The sequence below is a fragment of the Coloeus monedula genome, assembly GCF_965178545.1.
Source record: "Coloeus monedula genome assembly, chromosome: 17".
Taxonomy (NCBI): domain Eukaryota; kingdom Metazoa; phylum Chordata; class Aves; order Passeriformes; family Corvidae; genus Coloeus; species Coloeus monedula.
Window position 1 is genome coordinate 5,084,383 of NC_138797.1, and position 14,144 is coordinate 5,098,526.

A 14,144-nucleotide genomic window follows, 5' to 3' on the forward strand; every position below is an offset into this window, starting at 1 on the left:
CTGTCTCACCCATGATCTCCCTGCTGGCTGCTCCCCTTGGAGGCACAGAGCCTGGCTGCAGCAGCTGCAATGGGCTGGTGGAGCCTCTCCCGTGTCCCTGGAGGGAAATATGAACCCCAGTCCACGGCCGCAGGAACTCAGGGAGACCAAGAGCTGGACAAAACCACTATTGCTGTCTTCCCACTCCAGCTCCAGGCTCTGAAGTGACACTTTCCCATGGGCTCCTTGTTACTTTTATTTATTTTTTAAGGCTTCTTCACATGCACGTGGCTGGGCTGTGATACGAGCTACGCTTTGCTTTGCCACCAGGCTGCTCTCCTACAAACACACCACTTATACCAACCCTACAGAAGGATATTTAAGCCTATATTTCAAATTAGGACTGGCTAAGCCTCTCCTTATAACTGCATCTGCACGCCCTTACTTTATTACCTAGAGCTAATACTCACATATCTCCATGATGAATTCAGAGGTGCACAACCCTGATAAAAGCCTTAGGAAGTCATCTGCTCTCTGTGTCACAGCCTGCTGCCAAGAGGTCTTGGGGCTGCATGCAAGAAACTCTCAGACACACTAAGAAAAGCTCCCTGTCTTGAGAAGGGCTGATCCTGCTGCCAGCTGCCCGTGTGTGTGCCCAGACCAGCTCTACCCCCTTTTCAGCAGACACCAGGGGCTGCTTGCACAGAGCTCCTGTTGTTCTGGGAACAGTAGCAAAAGATAAGCATCCTCATCAGCCTCGGACAGAGGCCTTAGATTAGGTTAAATATCATTTTAGATAGCTGGTTATCCACATCTCTGTGCTGTCTCCACAGCACCAGAGCTCTCTAAAGCAGTGATGATTTCTGCCTGTTTATCTCTCTCTCTCTACTGACACAAATGTTGATTCAGACATAGATGGTACAGACCCAAGACTACTGGACAATCTGCTGGACAATCCTTTTGCTAGTTATGGTTTGTGTGTTTTGCCTTGCTCCATCTTGCCCAACCAGACGTGAACATGTTGAACAAGGTTTAGAGGTCACCACCATAAGAAGTTTATCCCATCTATATCCTAGCACAGGTGGTGACTACAACTTCCCTCCTCACAACTTACCTGCCCCTTTCTCAGGCTTCATCAAGAAGAAAAACCTGTGTTAAAGGAAAAATGTTGTTGTTGTCATTATTATTACTGTTGTTGTTGTTATCATTACTGTTGTTGTTGTTGTTATTATTAAGCAAGCAGTTTGTTTCTCTGACCCAAAGATGTAACTCACCAGCAGTGTAAGCTTCCCTTAGCATGGAGGAGTGCTCACATAAGGTCTAATCACTGATCTAATTGAACTGATTTGCTGCTGTGTTAAATCGGTGCAGCTATATTGAGCAGATCAGGTCTATGTTTCTATTCCACCACATCTTAATAAATGATAATAAAGCACCTTCAAGACATTAGCGTGAAGAATTTAAACAGAAAGTTACATTTGTTATTTTAAATCTAGTCTCATTATTTCTAGGATAGGGATTTTTGAAAGGAGGTATGAAATCATTGCCCTTGACTATATTCATCTCACATTTTATCAAGAGCTCTGTAGGACATGGAAATGTTTCTTAATGTTCTAGAAGGGTTTCGAGAGTTTAAAAATCTAAATTCCAACGAAGATAATAAGCCTCCTTTAAAAATAAAGGAAAAAAGGCATGCCAAAAACCTCATTATTTTAAAAATCAGTTCCATCATTATTTTTATTCATTTTTTGAGATTGATTATTGTTTCCTTATGAAGTATAGTCATTACTTCCTCCTTGACAAAATTACATTAAAGTAGTTATTTCCACTTGAGGTTTTGGTGGATTTCCTGATCAAGGGCTCACACTTTGGCTTTTGTAGCTCTGTTACAATACTAACACTGCAAGTTATTTTAGGAAAGATTTGTGTTCCAGCAAAAACCATGAAAAGTACATTTCAAACCAGCGATATGGCCATTTTTAAACAGAGCTATCAGCTGTACAAATTTGATCATAGGAGTTGCAGAGTCAGCAGCCTTAGCCTGACAGCAGGGCAGCACCAGGCTTAGACACAAGCATCCCTCCCAAACCTCTCCAGCCTGTTGTGACACTGCCTGTGGACACTGCATCCAGCTGTGACACAGCATTCATGGTTAGCACCCAGGGGTGCAGGTGCTGCTGGCTCCTGGGTTTGCTCTGTGGGGTGAGCCATGGCAATCCTGCCCTCAATGATCAGCCCTGACAGGTTCCACTCTTGCCTCTGCCAATGGCTCGCTGCATCCTGATATTAAGCCAAAGATTTGCACCCAGGCTGGACCCAGGCGCAGTTTGATGGCCTGGGAGGGGGTGCTAAGAGCTAATCCACGTCCAGGGAGAGGATGGTCCTTAACAGACCCCACCTTGAGCTACATCTGCTCAGTAATGGCAATATTAATCAGGCTGATTAGCTCAGACCTGGAAATGTCCCCACTCCTTTGGATCGCTCTCATATAATCAACAGAGGATCCCACACCTGCATTTCTCACCCTGTCACTCACACTGGCAGGGAGGAACTATGAGCCTCATCTGCCAGATGATGAGTTGAAGCACAGAGGAGCCTAAAAACTGGGTAACCTAGAGCAGACCCTCCTTAGAGTAGGGGATTTGCAGCCCCAAAAGCAGGGCTGGTCTCTCTCTCACCTTTACCAAGTGTCAACTCGCAAAAGACCTTCTGGTTTATTTCCTTTTTGTGCCAAGAGGGGACCATGTCTATCCAGAGCCCGGGAAGAGCTGCAGAAGAGAGCCGAGGCACTCGGGAAGAGCTGCCAGTGCCTTTATGGCTGTCCAAGGACTGTGCTGGAAGGGATGCAGGATGGGATCCCCCAGACAGCCGGGTGCACCAAGGAGGGCACAGCACTCCTGGGGCCATCCCCGCCGCGTGAAAGCAGCAGTTCAGTGAGCACAGACACCAAGAAAAAGCTGCGGCAGGGCAGGAATCGAGCAGCCCTTGAAGTCCTACGACCACAGGACTCTCCTTCCCGCTGGGAAGCGCCGCCCAATTGCATGGGGCCACCAAAGCTAATAAAGCCATTAATGGGGCCACATGTCACCTCCTGACTAAGGTGTGAGCAATTCACACCTCATTCGACCTTTCAAGTCGGAATGCACCCACGTTTGGCCAGACTCGTCTCCAGCCTGCAGGGCAAGCCAGCTTAAGGTCAGTTCCCCACATTTTGGGGGCTCTCTTCCACTGAGTTTTCCAGGCTAGGCTGAGTTTAGGCTGTCTCAAAGCCCTCCAGCTAAAAGCCGGTTTTTGGCACGGGACAGGAGGGGGATGGCACACTGGCACGTCACAGGGAAGCTGTGCCAAGAGCCTCTGCTGAATTTTCAGTGCTTGCCACTGACTTGAGCAAAGTCTTTAAAAGCTCCTTTTCTAAAGCGCTCCCGACTTCAGCAGGGCCAGTCTCCGGGATACGTCTGGCCTGGCACTTGGAGTGACGAGTATCAGAGCTCCTGTGGATTTTGGATGGGTTTGGGCTGCTCGGATCTCCTGGAGTTGGGCCCAGCATTCTCCACGTGGTGCAACTCCAGAAATGGAAATGCTCCAAGTGAGCAGTTTCTTTCCCAAAATGGGGATTCTTCTTTCCTTTGGATGGAAAACACTAGAGACAGGGGAAATATTATCTCATTGTACTGCGAAGGAGAGCCATTTATTAACTGTGGGCACCAAATTTAACTCTGGGTATTTTTTAATAGCAGTTCTGATGTGAATAGAAATGCTTGGACCTTTTCCTTGCAATGTCAGGAATCTGTATCACAGAATTATGTCATATTGTGAGAAACAGCCACTGAAATCAACTGCGGGTGGTAAAAGTGAAACCAGCTAGCCTAAATTCATGAGAAATTCATTCCAGGGACACAGATTATATGAAATGGCTCCTTATCTCAGCTGTGTTTGCAACATATGAATGCTCTAAAAGAGCCATCCTATTGCCTCCCACGCCTGCCACGTTATGCAAGGGTGGCTTTTCTCACGTGCTGTGGGGCTCCCAAAGCGCCCACGCTCTGCTGCCGGGAGCCCCGGGGTGGGGTAATCTCCAAATACCGGGCACTGACTGCTCTGCACAGTAAAATCGGGAGGCCAGGCTGAAGCAAGGTGTTGTTTATGTGTTTCTCATTGTTTTCTCAAGGGAGAGGCACTTTTATTCACTAGGAGCAGGAAGGCAATGAGGCACAGAGGGATATATGGGTCCGGCTGCATGTGGTGTTTCACGCTGGCCATGCAGCAGCCACAGACCATCGCAGCAGATCTGCGTGTGTATGTGCTCGGGACTGGCAGCGGAAAATCCAGGTACGTGCTCTTTAGATTATAATCTGAATGTTCTCCTTTCCATTACACCAACCTCTCTACCACTGCTGGCTCCCTGAAGCAAGGCAAATGAGGATATAATGAAGTTCAAGTGATATCAGCTATTGTTTTCTAACTCGTAATTTCCCAGGACTTCTGCAAGCTTCTCCCATCCCAGGTGAAACTCAGTAATTAAGACTGACCTTTGAAAGCTCCCACTTACAATCGTATCTGCTGGTTCTGCTTAATTTGCTCCCTTGTCTTACATATAAAACTGTGAATAATTGCTGCAGTTTATTAAAGTGGATTGTTTCAGAGCACTGAGATAATTTAGTTTCAATGTATCCGACAGTACATAATAGGTATGAGTATTTTGAGCAGGTCATGCTAATGAAAAATGAGTGGGGAGTCGTGTATCTGACTGTTCCTATTTTGTACCAGTGTCAGTTGGTTCTAGGGACAGCAGGTTTACAGGATGACACCAGCTGGGAATCCTGCACATCAGGCAGGTCTCTGGCTGTGAAAAAAATGTAGGCTAGTGATAGAAATATCCAAACCATAGCTCTTACAAATGAGCTGAGACTAAAAAGATCATTAGAGGCTTTTAAAAATTAGATTTCGGGGTTTAAATACGTTTTGTAACTGGTTCTTTGTTACATCTTCACGAGCAGAATGCACTTGTTTCATATTCAGATGGAGGGGTTTTGTGGTTGTTTTTTCTCCTAAAACATAAATACTAGAAACTGACTGCTGCCTCTGACAAAAGTAAAGATTTTTACAAAATTATATAAAGGAAAACTAAACAAGTGAACTTGGATCTGTGGGACTGCTAATAAAATTGAATGAGTTGGCAATGTTGTGCTCTTCCTTCTGCACTCCGAAACAAGCTCTAAGGCCTGAACTTTTGATCTTGTAATCAAAAATACCAAGATATGAGCGTATTTAATTACCAATTCTGTTTTGCTTTCAAACTTGAAATGCACCATATAATCAAGTTAAATATAAAGGACAATTAACTGAAGGAACACAATGTAGATGGCTTCACTTGAGGCTAAAAGCAAGGCTTGGGAAGAGGGCCGTGGAGGGTTTAGGGGTTTGGATGTCGAGGTTTCTTTTCGCGCGTTGGTCCGTGCACAAGAGTGGGGACTCAGGCTGGAGCAAGGTGTAGGATCCTATCCCGACACAGGACTGCAAAGCTGGCCAGGAAAACAGCACCCACCCCTTTCTCCCAAAACATGCACCCTGAGGAGAGCATGAAGCCCCGAGTGCACCAGATAAATCAAATCTCACAATTCACGAGGATCAAGAACTGGAGGCTTTTCTACTGGTTTTATATCCTGGATGATTTATGATTTAATTTAAACACATAGTTTCCAGCTGTTTCTTTTTGCAGGCAATCACCTAGGCTACATTAACCCGATGGTGATGTACTGGTCCCAGGGAGCCCTGGAGAGAGACTACAGCACTCAGAGGTGTGAACTTTCCCCATTTATCTTGATGGGGTGTGCACAGCCTCGCCAGGGAAGCAGGTCCAAGCATGTTAACCCCTTCACTTCCAGCCTCCACCGTGGAAAGGGCTGGTGAGAATCACAGAATCTCCCGAGCTGGAAGGGACCCACAAGGATCACCGCGTCCAGCTCCTGCGCCGGACAACCCCAAGAATCCCATGTGCTTGAGAACATTGTCCAAATGCTTCTCTAACTCCGGCAGGCTTGGGGCCATACCACTTTCCTGGGTTGTACAGCGGTGTGTCCTGTACAAGCTTTCCTCTTTTTTGGGAGAGCCTCCCGTGTCCCAAGGAATGCCAGCATGGAAGGGGATGAGGGAGGTTCAGCCTCCTGGACACTGGTGCTGCAGGTTATAGGTTTGGAGATCAGAAGGTTTTTTATCATACAGCTCATTGCAACAGCTGGGGCCAAACAGGTGTTACAGTTTAATGTGTTTTGAACAAGCTGTATATTTCCCTGCCTCTTGTGTTCTAACAGCAGAGCAGGGGCTCCCTGCAGGCTCCAGGATAACCCTATGGAAGACTGGGGATAAAAGGGATCACACAGAATAGCTGGGTTTAGGAGGCAGCTCCGGAGAACACCTAGTCCAGCCCACTGCTAAAGCAGGCTCACCTACAGCAGATTGCACAGGATTGTGTCCAGGTGGGTTTCGAATGGCTCCAGAGGAGGAGACTCCGTGTAGCAGATGGGAACCAATTCCTGGGAGAGACAGCTCACTCTGGCTCCAGCACGGCTGTCTCAGCTGCAGGTTTCCTCCATGGCATGAGCAGTGTTTGACAGCGGAGCACAAGGTTTTGCTTGTCACTAATGGCTCTGGCACTGCTGCCATGGGAGTGGTCGTTGTCAGGACCTGAGGTACCAAACTGGGAAGCTCCCTGTTCCTTCGGGGCTCTCCCATCTGGCTGTCTCCTGCAGGCAGCACAGCGCTGAGCCTCTCGTGTGCCGGTTTCGGGGGCTCTGCTTTGCAACCAGACGCGCTTGCAAACGCCTGTGAAGGTGGCAGCTGCTGGAAGGGGCCGTGCTGCTTACCCCTGCGCAGGGCTGGCTGCAGCTGCAGCGTGCTGGAGAGGTGGTGGCAGGTCCCTTTCTTGTGGCAGGCACAGCCACCTGAGCAGGGCTTCTCGGGGAGACAAAGATGTGAGATTCAAAGCGAAATTGCTGCTTCAAAGAAGCAGCTTTTAGGAATTGCTAATGTTGGAAGCGGGAGGTGCCAGCCCGCTTCCAGGCTGTCCCAAAAGACACAGCCCTGCAGCCCTGGATGGCAGTAAGGAGGGGCTCAAACCCAGAGCAAAGCCTGCTTTCACCTCATTCTTGTGAGCCAGGGACATACACCTCTTCCCGGTGTCTGAAACAGCCCTTTCATTATGTTTGTATTTAAAAATCTAACAGTGACTAAAGCAGTTTGCATAATAAACAGCTCCAGAGCCAGAAATATTTGCCTGCTCTCGGTAAAAAAAGGAAGTCCTCAGATCCTCTTCTGAAGACGGTAAGAAAGTGACAGAGTTTTCCCTTTGCAGGATATAAATATGCAGTGCAAATAGGTGGCTGCTGTCACTGCTTACATTTTGATGTATCTCTTCAGATAGCCTGGCAGCGCCAGGTTATTTTAGTGTCAAATCAAAGCTCTGGTTGTGTAAAGAAGCTGAGGAAAGGTACAGTCTGTGTTGCAGCAGAGGATGGAAGCTCCAAGAAGACTGGAGGCAGTCCTGTGAGACACGTACCAGCCATGCATACTAAACCTGCCATTTAGTACACCGACAAGAAAACCCGTTTATAAGAGCTGCTGCGGAACAGAAATAAATGTCTTCAGGTTTGGATTGGGGAAGGAGGGGTGTTTTTCTAGGCAGGCACATGCTTCATTATCACAACTGCTAGAAGAAAATAAAGCTTTGGCCCCCTTTTTACCCTCCATTTCCTTGTAGGAGAAAGAAATTAAAGAGCCTGCTTATGCCAGAAGAAAAACCTTGCGGGCTGATCCCTTTTTAATGCTCTCGTATGCAATGCACCAGTGCTGTCCTTGACTGAAACGAGTCAAGTGAGCCCAAACCTGCCTGATCTGCATCCCCCCTTAGCATCACCCTTATCATCTCCCCGTGGTTCCGGGGGCCTCCGCACTCCAGCCTGGTGCGGTGGCGTACAGAGATTGATAGCAAGGGGTCAGCCACACAGATAACAGAGACTGATAACGAGGGGTCTGTGGGACGGGTGTGCACACCCCCGCTCGCCTCCTCTCACTTGGAAATGCTCACATTGCCCAGGAGCTGGTGCCTGTGGAGGGGTCTGGCGCGGTGGGACTTCACGGGAAGCCCCGAGGGCCCCCGAGCCCGTCCCGCCCAGGGGCTGCGAGGCCGGGCGGGGTGCGGGGTGTCACTGCGGGGTTGTCGCGGGGAGGCCGCGGAAGCACCTCCGCCAAAGCCGCCCTCACCGCCATGCGGCCCGGGGGCGGGGCCTACGGCGAGGGGCGGGGCTTGTATGCAAATATCGGCGGCGGGGCGGGGACGTGGCGCATGCGCACTGCTCGCACGGAGCGGTACGGGTTCTTACACAATGCACCGGGCCCGGCAGCCGCGGGGAAGGGGCGGGGCCTCGCATGCAAATGAGGGCCGGGTTTTGCCGCGCTATTGGAGGAGGGAGAGGAAGGGGCGGGACCGGATATGTAAAGCAGCGAGCTGGCGTCGCGCATGGCGGGGGGGCGGCGGGTCGGAGCGGTCACGCCGGCGGGGCGTGGCCCACATGCAAATCATGCCGGCTCCGGGGGCGTGGCTCGCATGCAAATACGCGCGCGGCCGCGTCCCACCCCCTGCCCGTCAGCCCGCTCCCCCGCCGCTTTAAAAGGCGCCGCGCCTGCGCAGAGTGCCGAAACCGGGACTTAGTCTGTTACACAACCGCGCTGCGCTCCCCGCGTCCCGCTCCGCCCGGCGCTCCTCTGCCCGCCGCTCCTCCCGCTCCGCCCGGCCGCCCGCGCCTCCGGCATGAGCGGGGACCAGCTGCACAACGATTCCCAGGTGAGCGCCCCGTGCCCGCCCGCGGGGCGCGCTCCCGGGGGACCCCCGCCGCGGTACTCGCATCCCCCCGTGCCGGCCCCGGGCTGGCCGTCTCGCCACCCCCCGTAATCCCAGCGAGGGGACCGTGCCCTGCGGCCGCCCCCGCGCGTCTGGACAGAGCCCTGTCAGCCCGGGTGTCCCCCCGCGGCGGCATGGGGGGTGGTGGGAGCGGGGACCCGCGTGTGACCCCCTGGCTGGGCGGAGAAGGGGAGGGGGCGGCTACCGCGCTCCCCCGGCTCGCTCCCCACTGGGGGGCTGGGGGAGGGTCTCCCCATGAGCTGTGTGGGGGCCTGGAGGCGCTTCACCCGCTCTCCCATCACCTTCCGCATCGCGCTGGGCTTTTCCCATTTGGTATTTAATTCCCCTAAAAATGAGGGTGTGGGCGGGGGTGGGGGTCCCCCAGAGCGCCGCGGGCCCGGGCGTGCTGACGGTGTGTCCCTGTGTGCTCTCCCCGCAGATCGAGGCGGATTTCCGAGCGAACGGTGAGTGCGGCCCCGGCGCGCCCCTCGCACAGACATGGCGTCCCAGAGACTAAGTCCCGGCTCCGCGCTCACCGGCCCCATTGTTCCCATCGAGCTGCCAAAAGCGCCCCTTTCCCGCCGGGATCGGTCCCCCCTGACCCCCGCCGCCCCGAGTAGGGGCACCGCAGGCCCGCGATCCGAGCGCAGCGGCTCTGCCGGGGTCGCCTTTGGGCCCCGATTCCTCCCTGGAAAGTCGCCTTGTCGACGGTCGGGACTTAGTCTCTGCGCCATTTTCTTTTTCTCTCTCTCTCTGTGGCTTTTCTCTCCTTCTCCTCCTCCCCGAGCTGCCGCCGAGCCGCCTCTGCAGAGGCACCGGGCCGCCATCCCCGGCACCAGCCCCTTGTAACCGAGCGGAAAGCAAAGTTTTTAGCTAAAAAAAAAAAAATTTAAAAATCCCAAGTCGCCCTTTTTTTTTTTTTTTTTAATCGCAGGCTCCCTCCCCCCACTGCTCCCCGTCTCTGTTCCATTGAGGGAATCCCTCCCTTCCCCTAAAATGAAAGGTGATTGCAACATGTTGCTCTTTAAAAGAAGCTGCTGCATCCATTTTAAGATCAGTCTTATTTTCTTCCTTGCTGTTTAAATGATGTGACTTTACCTTGTTGGGTGGGTTTTTTTTGAATTAAAATACAAACCTACTTTAAAAAAACCCAACAGACCACAGCGTAGACAATTCCAGAAAGGTAGACAGCATCACTTCAGGGACTTTGCAAGCTAACTTCATTTTGTTCAGAAACATTTACAGGAGTCCTGTAGTTTAATATATATATACATACATTTATATGTAGTTTTTTATATATGTATATATTTATATATGAATATATACGCTTATCTGTCTATGTTTATATTCCTATATACATACAGACATACAATATTATCTTTTCTAATCAGTCTGATGACTCCTAACTTTTTCTGATAATTTATTCATTTTCGTAGGAAGCAAGCTAATTGCAAGCCTGCCCCATTTGGTAGGTGTCACACTGAAGGGCTTAAGTAGGGTGAAGGGGAGTTGAGGACATACAACCAACCTTTGTGTGTGTGTATTACTGTCACTGTTTGGGATGTGTGAGGAGCTCTGAGCTGTCCTCTGATTGCCGAGGTGGTAGAGGACAAAAAAGGTGGTTGAAAATATCTGCTTGACTTATAGTTACACTGATTTTTAGAATGCTTTTCTGGATGATGTCCACGTGCCTGGTTGCTTTGTAAGGCTATTGTGTGTAAATATTTACAGATCTACGCTTTTGAGCACCTTTCTTTCTGTCAGTTCATTGGAATGTGATCGTGTGTGTGCAGCAGGAGCAGACAGTATCAAATATGCAGGCTTTGAACTCTTTATTTCCATTCTGAATTTATAGTAGGGCTCTATGAATAATTCTTATTGGGAAAAAAGGGTGCCATGGATTTCCAAGAAGTACGAGTGTAACTCTTGAAGCAATTTAAATGTAAGCTTATATAGGAATGCTTGTAGCCTTCTTATGCTGTAAAATACTTGCTTCATCTAAGGATCATCTTTATTTAGGGAAAAACACTCCCTGGTAAGCTTTAATTACTTAGTATACTGTTGTACATAGCGGAAATGATGTATATTTGACCTTTTCACTCCAGCTTCCAGTGAACCTTTTAGAGGGGTTTTTCTCCTCGATTGCAATCATGTGCTGTTTTATCCTTCTTAGAGTTCTAGTCATACAGCTCTTAAAACCCCTGTGGTTTTTATTTCTGCCATGTGTTGGAGGAATTCAATACAGAAATTCAAAGTAAGACACCTTGATGGAAAAACTGAATTCCTGGTAAATTGGGTGCACCCAACAAATCCATACCAGTGTAGGTATCAGCACCCTTTCCCTCCTATTGTAATTATTTATGGCAGTCGTGTAACATCATTGTTGCTGATCAGAGGCCCCTAAACCCCAAAACCCTTTTCAGCACTGGAAGGTATGTGTAACCCTGTTAGTCTTGCTAAGGGAATAATGCTGAATAGACACTGCCTGCTCTGACCTTGTGACCACCCCTGATCTCCCTGAAAACCTGTCACCTCTGCTTGCTCTGAGTCTTGTTTCCTCTGCACAGGAGTTCTTTGCACTCGTGTGTCAGGAATTTTCACGCGCAAATCCAAGAACAGCGGTTCTTGTTCAGGCAGAACACTGATGTTCTTGCTCTTATTTTCTTGTTTTGATGCTATTTAGTGGCAAAGATTAGGAGTAGGTGGTAGGAATCTCAAGTGCTGGGTTTTTTCCCCCCAGATATGTAGAATTGGTTTGTTCTTTGATTATTGTCAGGCAGTGCTAAACAGTAGAGCCAAACTCTCCTTTTAGGCCTCCTGTACTTCACATTTGGGGGAAGGGAAGTTTTCTGGGGGCTGGTACTGACTCATTCTAAGTGTTGAGTGTAGCAGCAGTAAACATTTTTGTTAATAAAGAATGTTTTGGGTGACTTTTGACTAGTGTATCAGTAATAGGGCAGCTTAAGCACTTCGAAGCTTCCTGTTGTTATTAATGTTCCTATCTGGGTCAGTGGACACACTACCTCGGGTTGTGGTCACACAAGTTGTTGCAGCTGCAATAGGTTGGGTGGATCTGCCCATTGCAGGTCACCACGGTGCAGCCTGGTTGTAGCTGGGAGCCTGGATCTGGTTACACACCCGTTTCATTGATAGCAGGGTAGTGTTGGGTATGAGAGAGGGTGCCAGCAGTAAATATGTGTTCCTGGCTATTTCTTGTCATTAAATAGCCAGCTCACTCTAAGCAAGAGTGTCCTGGGCAAATTCCAACTTGAGTAATTGCATTCCATCTCAATATCCAGGTTCTTCCTCCTTTTTGGCTGTAGTGGGTATTTTTTTCACCTTAGCTGTATTTTTAGTATCCGTATGCATTGCAAAGAATTTTCCATGTTCAGTCCTAGCAGTGCCTGTTTGCAGACCATGCTGAGAGCGGTACTGTGCTGAAACAGCAAGCCTTTTCTGCAAGTAACATCCTTGCAGTCTTCAGCATTCAGAAGGGAAATGGAGCCTAAAACTGTTGTTTCCAACTACAGCTTGGATGCTGAAAATGTCCCCACCTCCACAGTTTGGATTCTATTGAGTTTTGCCTTTAAGAGCTTTGTTACTCAGGTTGGATGTAACAACCTCTTACTACTGAGGATAAATGTTGAGACTAAAAGCAATTTATCTTGACTTTCAGCTCTCCCATTGTGTTTGCAGAGTGCAGAAGATAAAAATTACTTTTGTTTGCAGAATAATCAAATTGCATTCCAAAGCTACTAAATTCCGCTAACTGCTGTTAGTGCCTTGGCTGTTCAGCAGCCTGTGATCCGAACTTGTGTAAAATCCAGAACTGCTCAGTGTGGAGACTGAGGACATCACCCCAAGCAGTGCTTTTTGCCTCCAGTTGATTTGGCCAGTAATGTTAAGATGCAATTTGAGGTCAAGTATCACTGGAGTAACCATTACAGTGCATTAAGAGGAGTCAAGTGTGAATTTGTCCAGCGTCACAGAGGTGGCTTCTGGAATTCAAACATGTTTGAAGGAGGGGCTTGCTTTAACAGTGAGTGTTTTTTGGGGGGAAGAAAACTGAAGCCCTTACTGCTGCAGCATCTTATCAGGAACTGGCAGGTTCCTGTGGCCTGTTGGCCTGTTGTGTTCCTTTGTTGGCCCAAGCGCTCATGGGGAATCTGTGTATTTATCAGGCTGGCACCATGAAGGAATGAGCAAGAGGGAAATTCAAATTAAATAACAGGAGTGCTGAACCAAATGCCTTACAAGTTAAGGAATTTCAGCATGTTTTGTGTTTTGCATTAAGTTCATGTTTCATGTATGACAGAGCTGTGCAATAAGAGGTGTGGGTGATTTAAATGCTAACAAACTGTAGAGCAACATAGCAGAGATCTTTAGGATTTCTCAGTGGTTGTGAAACAGTCTGTTGGAGACCAGATTTGTGCTTCCTTGCTGCTGCCTTTCCTGGCGCCTTCTGGATGGGTGAGAGTTTTTTTGAAGGAGAGCAGGGCCACTTCTGGCATAGGGCTGTGTGTACCTTAGCACTGCTGTTAGACCCACTGTGCTAAACAAACTGCATGGATTTAGGAAGTGTGAAGGCACTGCCTGTGGTCTGTTTGTGTGTGTGACATGTCAGGCAGAAGCTCTCTTTTAAGTTCCCTGGGAGCACGTCTCATGAATGCTTTAAATGTCAAATGTTTGGCAAGGGATCCAAAGTACAAAAGGTAGTTAATGGTGTTTAGGTGCAGATTGATACCTCTGCTGAAAATTTCCTCTGCCTTTCCTGTGATACATGGAGAGGAGAATCCAGAAGAATGTAGCTTGTTCTTTCCTTGCATCTCTCCCTGCCTTTGCTTCAGACTGCAGTGCTGGTGGTGAGCCTGCATTGTGGGAAGTGCTGCCCACAGCCTCAGAACAATGCTCGGGTAGTTTTAAGTCTGCAACCACTTAGTTTTTTATTTCAGAAGTATTTTACATAAGACGCCAATCCCTGCAAAATTTCTTAATTTTGTTCTTGCACTGATTTTCAATATGTTCACAGCAATCTCTCTCAGGGCTTGTTAGGATATAACAGTGTAGCTTCACTGTGGGAATCTTCAGATTGTCATAGGTGAGAGTACTCTGAAGTAAATTGATCATTCATGACACTTCTCAGAAATGTAAATAAACATGCTGTTGGTAAGCTGCTCTTCACTATCATGGGCTACATAAGTTGGTTGCATCTATTTTCCCCAGCAGAAGCCTCTGAAGGGTTTTGCTAGAGAGACCTTGAGCTCTGTTG

At 48.7% G+C, this 14,144-nt stretch overlaps 1 protein-coding gene across 1 annotated transcript in view; it reads left to right on the top strand.

The window, feature by feature from the left end:
* The first annotated feature begins 8,675 nt into the window (after positions 1-8,675).
* Positions 8,676-14,144, top strand: part of TOP1 (DNA topoisomerase I) — a 66,653-nt gene continuing 61,184 nt past the window's right edge. The window contains exons 1-2 of the mRNA XM_082292560.1: positions 8,676-8,818; positions 9,315-9,339. Coding sequence (XP_082148686.1) covers positions 8,786-8,818; positions 9,315-9,339 — 58 coding nt within the window. The 5' untranslated portion in view covers positions 8,676-8,785. The remainder of the gene's footprint in view (positions 8,819-9,314; positions 9,340-14,144) is intronic.